Below are 8,523 nucleotides of genomic sequence, written 5' to 3' on the forward strand. Positions count from 1 at the left end.
TTTTAAACATTCTAAAATTCACTAAGTCATTTCTTCACCACATGTGAGAATGCTTGACTTAAGCTTAAAAACAATATTTACTGTTTTTGAATTCTTCTATGGAATGAGGAAATAAGATTCCAAATTAATATTTAACCAGATTTAAAGCCGATTTTTTAGAAAAACTGACTATTTCTGTCAACTTTAATACTTTCTAAGTATCATTACTGCTATTACTAAAAACATTTCTCACTTTTTTCTTTATCCTAACCCAGAGTTACCTCAACCCTGGCATTACTGACATTTTGGGTCAGATAAATCTTTGTTATGGGGATCTTTCTTGTGCACTGGAGGATGGTTCCCAGCACCCTCACCTTCTACCCACTAGATGCCAGACACCCTCCCCACCCCACCCCCAGCGTGGACAACCAGAACGTCTCTAAATATCCCCAGGTTGGCAAAACTACCCTCAATTTAGAACCACTGTCATAAGCTAAGGTAGGAAAGATACCCATTTCTCAACGTATAGCTATACTGATCATTAAACTTGCAGCATAGTAAGATTTACCTTATGATTAGAAAATATTTCCATATTCCACAGACACAGGACAAATCCCTTACCAAAAACTTCAAATCTAAATCATTTTGCATTCTACACATACATATGTGTAGAATGCATATATATATATAAAAAAAAAATGTGGTTTTTTCCAGCTTTATATAATTTTTCCTTGTTTACAATAGAAATTGCTTCAATTACTCATTTAGACTGTATCTTCCCATGTAATGTCCCTTTAGTAGACAGTAAGCTAAAGTTAAATTTCAACCAAACTGGATGTTAAAACAAAGTCTCACACTCTCTAGCAACCTGGGTTATGAAGCTGACTTAACTGATATGAATTTAAATAAAACAGCAACTTGGAAAAACGTCCTATTTAACTTTTTTTTTTTTTTTTTTGCAGTACGTGGGCCTCTCACTGTTGTGGCCTCTCCCGTTGCGGAGCACGGGCTCCGGACGCGCAGGCTCAGTGGCTATGGCTCACGGGCCCAGCCGCTCTGCGGCATGTGGGATCTTCCCGGGCGGGGCAGGAACCCGCGTCCCCTGCATCGGCAGGCGGACTCTTAACCACTGCGCCACCAGGGAAGCCCCTGTTTAACTTTTGTCAATTCTTTTGCATTCTCTACATGGACAATCATGTCATCTGAGAACAAAGACAGTTTTATGTCTTTCCAAATGGTATATTTCCTTTTCTTACTGCATTATCAAGGACATCCCTGGTGGTCCAGTGGTTAAGACTCCGTGCTTCCAATGCAGAGGGCACAGGTTCGATCCCTGGACTGGGAACTAAGGTCCACATGCCATGGCAAAAGAATATATATAAAATAAAAAAAGACTTCCAACACAATGTTGAAAAGGAGTGGTAGGAGGCGACACCCTTGCTTTGTAACTGATCTTGGTGAGAAAGCTTCAAGTTCCTCACCATTAAGTATCATGTTAGTTACAGGTTTTTCACAGTCTTTACACTGCCGAGAAAACTCCTCTCTATTCCAAATTTACTGAGTTTTTACCATGAATGGGTGTTGGACTTTGACAAACGCTTTTTCTGCACCTAATGATATAATAATGTGATTTATCTTCTCTTAGTCGATAGGTTTTTGAATGTTGAACCAGCCTTGCATATCTGAGATAAATCCCACTTGGTCATGGTATTTGTATACTTTTGATCCATTTTTGGATTTTTTTAATATTTTGTTGAGGAGGGTCCTGCTTTTATTTTTAATCTGTGCCTGAATCGTTCAGGAACACTGCATATATCAATCTTATAAACATGCAGGGTCTTAAACTATGTACTCACAAAATACTTACAATTCTCCAGTTTCTTTTAATATAGTTCTTGAATGTTACTGAGGCACACACTTTGATAACATTATCCTGAGCCTTCTCCAGTAATGTTAACAGCAACAGTGGGTAATTCTGATTTCCTTCTACAGATTCAAGAAACTTCTCAGCTGTAAAACAATTTCCATGTTAGAAGACTTGTTATTACAAACAAATCTTAAGACTTCATGAATGTGTGAACTATGTATATCTCTCACTGAAGCATCATGGAAAGATTAGGATATTTTTTCCCTTAGGGAACCTATCACTTTTAGTGCCTCACTTCTCTTATCTATTAAATGAACTATATATGATGTTACATTAAATTTATATAATACCTTGGTTTTCAGATCACTTTACCATCTGTTAACTCACCCGATTCTCACAAACCTATAAGGTGGCCTGATCAGATGATCATCCCATGTGAAGGACAATCTGCTTCTCAGAGAGATTAAGTGACCTTAGGGCAAAATTCATACACCCCGTCTTGTTCCCGGATTATTATTAGTACTATTAGTAATGGTAGTAATATTTCTTTTATACTACTGTGATTAAGATTAAATGAGTTAATTTATGCTAATACATATTATTATTAACCATATGCATCTGGTGCTTTACTCACACATGTCAAGTTGTCACTACTACCCAGAGAGGTACGTAGTATTATCCTCATTTTAAAGATAAGGCCACTCACATATATACAATGGAATATTACTCAGCCATAAAAAGAAATGAAATTGAGTTATCTGTAGTGAGGTAGATGAACCTAGAGTCTGCCATACAGAGTGAAGTAAGTCAGAAAGAGAAAAACAAATACTGTATGATAACACATATATATGGAATCTAAAAAAAAAAACGGTTCTAATGAACCTAGGGGCAGGACAGGAATAAAGACACAGACGTAGAGAATGGACTTGAGGACACGGGGAGGGGGAAGAGTAAGCTGGGATGAAGTAAGAGAGTAGCATTGACATATATACACTACCAAATGTAAAGAGTGTAAATAGATAGCTAGTGGGAAGCAGCTGCTTAGCACAGGGAGATCAGCTCAGTGCTTTGCGACCACCTAGAGGGGTGGGATAGGGAGGGTGGGAGGGAGGGAGACGCAAGAGGGAGGGGATATGGGGATATATGTGTGCATATAGTTGATTTGCTTTGTTATACAGCAGAAACTAACACAACAATGTAAAGCAATTATACTCCAATAAAGATGTTAAAAAGAAAATAAAGACAAGGCCACTGAGGTTAAGTAAGATCACACAGCTAGAAGATTTCATCACTGAAAACGTTTTAGTCCAGTCCTTATTCTACCATACTAGCCCTCAGTTTTCTTCTTGAATTAAACATTTCTAATATCAGCAATAAATTTATACAAAGATTTTACCCATACGTTTTAAAGTCATACTACATTTAGGGATAATAAATCTCCTAGGTTTGCAGATCACACCATGAAGGTTTACAGCACTTCTAATTTTTCGTGTCTTAGCTTCTTCATAAGGCAACATCCATTCCAAGGTTCCGATATTTACTGAAAAGGTCTCTGCTGTTAGCATGTATTATCTTCTACGATGTAATATGATTTAACACCTTTCTTCTTTCCAAACTGAGTCTCAAGAGTTCAACTTCCACCCTCAAAGCTGCCCTGCTTTGTGTCTACCATGTGTCCCTTGGAAGATGAAGAATGCTGAACTGGAAAATGTTTTTCAGGACGGGACACACCCTGGTTCTGTATGGTTTGTGCGGTTTACAGAAGGCTTTGGCTGCGTCAATGTTTGGCTGGTCAGTATTTCACATCCAGCAACCCCTGGGAAATGCTCTGTTCGTAACTCTTCTCAGAAACATCAATTTATTCCCACATTTTGTCCCTGATTCATAAGACAACAGCACCTCAACCTTACAAAGACACAATTATTAAAAATAATTTTTATTACACAGTGTTGGCAGAGGCTTTCCGGGAAAGTCTAAGACTAGAGCCATTAATTTCCTTTTATCCGAGAACAAATTACTTCTTTAAGCACTAACAGGAAAATCACAATTTTCCCTCACAGAAATCACAAAGGCCTTTCTAGACTAGGATGGATGCATTAACATGTGTACGATTCTATGTATTATATATAACATATAAATATAACATATATGTGCATGCATTCATCTGGGTCTTCATGGGGTGCTTCCAAAATCCTCTTTATGAGAATGCACGTCAGTAAATTCCGAAGCAGCAGATTAATAGCATTTCTGGTTAATACGGCTTACAAGAAGGATCATCACCTTACTACCCACAAGACACATGTGGCCCCCAGAAATTTATTTGGTTTGCAAGGTGTTTCAAAAATTTTTGAAGTTAACTGCTATCATTTAAAAATGAGAGGGACGGGCTTCCCTGGTGGCTCAGTGGTTGAGAATCCACCTGCCAAGGCAGGGGACATGGGTTCGAGCCCTGGTCCGGGAAGATCCCACCTGACGTGGAGCAACTAAGCCCGTGTGCCACAACTACTGAGTCTGCACTCTAGAGCCCACGACCCACAACTACTGAGCCCGTGTGCCACAGCTACTGAAGCCTGCGTGCCTAGAGCCCGTGCTCCGCAACAAGAGAAGCCACCACAATGAGAAGCCCGTGCACCGCAACAAAGAGTAGCCCCCGCTCGCTGCAACTAGAGAAAGCCCGCAGCAACAAAGACCCAACTCGGCCAAAAATAAATAAATAAATTTAAAAAAAAAAAAAAAGATGAGAACACTTCATATAAATATACTTATTTTTCAAGCAAAGCTGGAAATCTGATTTTGCAAGACTGGTGTGAATCCCCCAGAGTTAGCTGGTTCCAAATAATATTAGCCCCTTAACCAAGGCACTTAACCCCCTTGGCCTGCCTCCTTCATCTACCTTTACGTGTGACTCCTGTGGGCATCTGAGTTTATAATTCTAAGCTTATACTAAGTCTCTAATGAAAACTGGTCAAATTTGGGAGGGGAGAGAGAGTAGGAGGAACCCTAGATCTTAAAATATATTAATTAAATCAAACCCAACATGGTGATTTAAGAGACAATGTCTGATTACCTAGTTTCATTCACTTAATCACTTTTTAGGCAATTAACTCTTACCTCTCTGCCCTAATTATTATACCTCTAAAACAGGCAGGTGTATAGCAATTTTCAGAAAGGTCAAGGGACAAAGCATCCTAAACTTACTAGTCCTTTTTACCCCAGAAGGGATAAAAGCTATTTTACTCAAACAATAAACCAAAAACAAAAAAAACCCACACCACCATATGTTATAGCAGCTATAAGCAGCCAACTAAAGACTTCATGGCTAGAGAATGAAAAATAAACTATGCCTAAGAATTCAAGTGTAAATCTTTTTTTTTTTAAATTTTATTTACAAACAGGCATATTGCACAAACGTTTCCCTCACCTGTCCTTTAAGAATAAATCAATCACAAAACAGTACTTGTTTTCTTTACCTGGACGTCTGATGGCAGGATCAGGATCAAGAGTTTTCTTTAAATATTCTGTTAGCGTTTGCAAATTTGCATCGCTGAGCTCCATTGCCACAGAACCTAAAACAAAAAATGAGGTTTGGGTAATTGGTTACATGGGGACACAGTGATTTACATAAAAGAATCTTTTTATATTACGGGTGTCCCCCTCTCTGAAAGTCATCTACTTGTTACATTTTATGTGTGGGCTATAAGCCTTGCTTACTCTTAGCTGAGACAAGGTTCCAGAAGATAAGGTGGGGTTTTTTGAAACAGTAGTGGGATAATTTTGAGACAAAGAAGGAAAAACATACCATAAGCTAAGGGTTAAAAGCACAAATCACTAGGTTTATTTTATTAAAGCCCCACAATAAAAAATTAAAATTTTAAGCATCCTTAATTCTAAGGATCCCATAGAGTTCTGAGATAAAAAACTAGAATAAATTCCTTTGTGTACAACATGCAACCATAGGTATTGACAACAAACTACATACTGAGAATTTGCACCTGGGAAGATAATTTTGGGGTTCATAAGATGACAGCTGTGATTATAATTAAAAAGCAATTTTCCACACCAAAAGCAAAGTCAACAAAAGCAAAAATAAACAAGTCAGACTACATCAAACTAAAAAGTGTCTGCATGGCAAAAGAAAACAAAATGAAAAGACAACATACCAAATGGGAGAAAATATTTGCAAATCATATCTGATAAACAGGTTAATTTCCAAAACATATATTAAAAAACTCATACAACTTGGAAAAAAAATCCAATTGAAAAATGGGCAGAAGAGCTGAACAGACATTTTTCCAAAGAAAACATACAGTTGGCCAAAAGGTACATGAAAAGGAGCTCAACATCATTAAACATAAGGGAATGCAAATCAAAACTACAATGAGATTAACACCTCACACCTGTTAGAATGGTGATCATCAAAAAGACAAGGAGGACTTCCCTGGTGGCACAGTGGTTAAGAATCCACCTGCCAATGCAGGAGACATGGGTTCGAGCCCTGGTCCAGGAAGATCCCACATGCCATGGAGCAACTAAGTCCATGGCGCCAGAACTAGAGAGAAGCCTGTGCGCCGCAACAAAAGATCCTGAGTGCCGCAACTAAGACCCCAACACACCCAAAAAAAAAAAAAAAAAAAAAAACAAATTCAAAAAAAAAAAAAAAAAAAAAAAAGCCTAGTTCGAAGACAAGATAAACTGAAATACCAACTACAGACCTATAATCCCTTTCCTGCAGTTTTGAGATCCAAACATCTATAAACCGAGTTTTTTTTTTTAACAAGTTTGTGGCAAACTCACTTGGCAACAAAACCTGGCCTGAACTGTCCAAGGCTGTAAATATGAATATCTCACTTAGTATGTAAATTTGTTTTACTAAACAATGTATTTGATTGCGGGGCGATACCTCATGCCCCACTGGGGATGCTGTATAATCTACAGCAAGTGCATTTCAAAAAAAAAAATCTGAATTCTGAAACACTTTTGAGTGTAAGTGCCAAATGAATCACACAGACAGCAACTTAACTGCTAGGTTAAGAAGAGAGTCACTGGAGTATTTGTGGTCCAAGACCTCCCACAGGCTGTGAACTTGAAGGATATATAGATTTGAATAGGCCAAGTGGAATGAGGACCCATCTCATACACGCAATAGTGTGAGCAAAGTACAGAGATGGGAAGAATCCATAGCTCCTTTGGGGAACAGTGAACTTGGAGGCTGAGATCAGATCATATAGGTTCCCCAATACTTAGCTGAAGAATTTCATGATTTAATGTACAAGACGAAGGCACTAAAGGTTTTTTGAAATGGGTAAAAACTTAATGAAAGTGGAATATATGTACTTTGGGCTGATAATGGTTTACAGACTGGAGTCGAGGAAGAGAACAGAAGATCTATTAGGACACTTTTGTAAAATGGGGGAAGGGTCACAAACATGAACCAGGCACAGTGCTAGATGATATGCTTCACATCATTTCACACAATAACCATTTTACAATCAAGGAAGGCAACTCTGGGAGATTAACTAACTTTCCCCAAGCATACAATTAATAAAGATTAGATTCAAATCAGTCTGACCCTATAGGTCTACCCTATTCCTACTACCCAAGGCTCCTCTCAAGTGGAAATAATGACAGAGGGCTGAACTAGAGCGGAAGCACCAGCGACAGCAGTAGAAAGGATGATGTGAAAAGACAGCCAGATTAGAAGCAGGGAGAGGAAGTCAAAGATGACTGAGATTTTGAACAAGACTGATCCAAACAAAAAACAGCCATAACGCTCCATCTTGTCACTAAAAAGAAAAAAAAAAGCTAGAAAGATTTTATAAAGGGCTATAGCTAATGCTGTGCTTGTGTGGAGTACTCCTCCACAGCCAGAAACCACAACCTGCTAAGGAGACTGATCTGTTTGCAACTATTTGTATTCTCCTCAGTACAGTCGTTTTTATCATAAGGGAAGCCAATACGCTGATTTAGTAGATTCCCCCACCTATATATTCACCTCCTTTGACCCAGGGCAAACCACTCTATGGGCATGAATATCAAGTCCTGCTTAACCACACACACATAATTTATCAAGAGGCTACTCTTTCTGGTTTTTATACCAAACGTTTAGAAAATGCTACGCATCATATTCCCCCTCTTTCGGAGATTCACTTTAAAGGCTTCAGGAACTCAAAGTTATCCATTTAACGTTCTTTAATCGAGTTCCTCCCATCACTTGCCCACCGAACCACTTTATTATGGAACACATGTTGGAAAGCAGTGACTTAATCAATTCATTTCCCATTCTTTTTTGTGTTGCAATGCTGAATCTGTTATGAAATGAAAGTTTGCTGTGCCAAGCAAAACCATTTACATCAGTATATATGAGCTAAAAAAAAAACTTACTTTGCCACATGCAAATTATTCTACCTTTTGGGATTTATGCAAGGCAACATGTTACAAACTGTGTGTGTGTGTTGAGGGGATTATAGATGTTAACTGAATCTATTTTGTTGAGTTTTTAAAGACACTCCTCAATAAATCTGCATTTTACTAACTTTCTTCATGACAGAGTCCCATGCAATCTGGCACCTGTCAACCTCATCTCCTACCTTCTTCTTGCCCCTATGTTCCAGCCCCCAAAGCCTTCTTTATGTTCCTCAAACCAGACAAAGACAGTTCTGCCTGTAATAACGCTCTTC

The 8,523-nt window shown here is 38.4% G+C and overlaps 1 protein-coding gene across 2 annotated transcripts in view; it reads right to left on the reverse strand.

Annotated features, from left to right (window-relative positions):
- CSE1L (chromosome segregation 1 like) overlaps positions 1-8,523 on the reverse strand; it is a 39,755-nt gene that overhangs the window by 26,461 nt on the left and 4,771 nt on the right. For both annotated transcript variants that reach the window (XM_007446395.1, XM_007446396.1), the window contains exons 2-3: positions 5,317-5,412; positions 1,847-1,989 (exon numbers count right to left, since the gene is read on the reverse strand). In XM_007446395.1, the coding sequence (XP_007446457.1) occupies positions 1,847-1,989; positions 5,317-5,412 (239 nt within the window). The remainder of the gene's footprint in view (positions 1-1,846; positions 1,990-5,316; positions 5,413-8,523) is intronic.

Source organism: Lipotes vexillifer, unplaced genomic scaffold (genome assembly GCF_000442215.2).
Source record: "Lipotes vexillifer unplaced genomic scaffold, Lipotes_vexillifer_v1.1 scaffold251, whole genome shotgun sequence".
NCBI classification, from domain to species: Eukaryota; Metazoa; Chordata; class Mammalia; order Artiodactyla; family Lipotidae; genus Lipotes; species Lipotes vexillifer.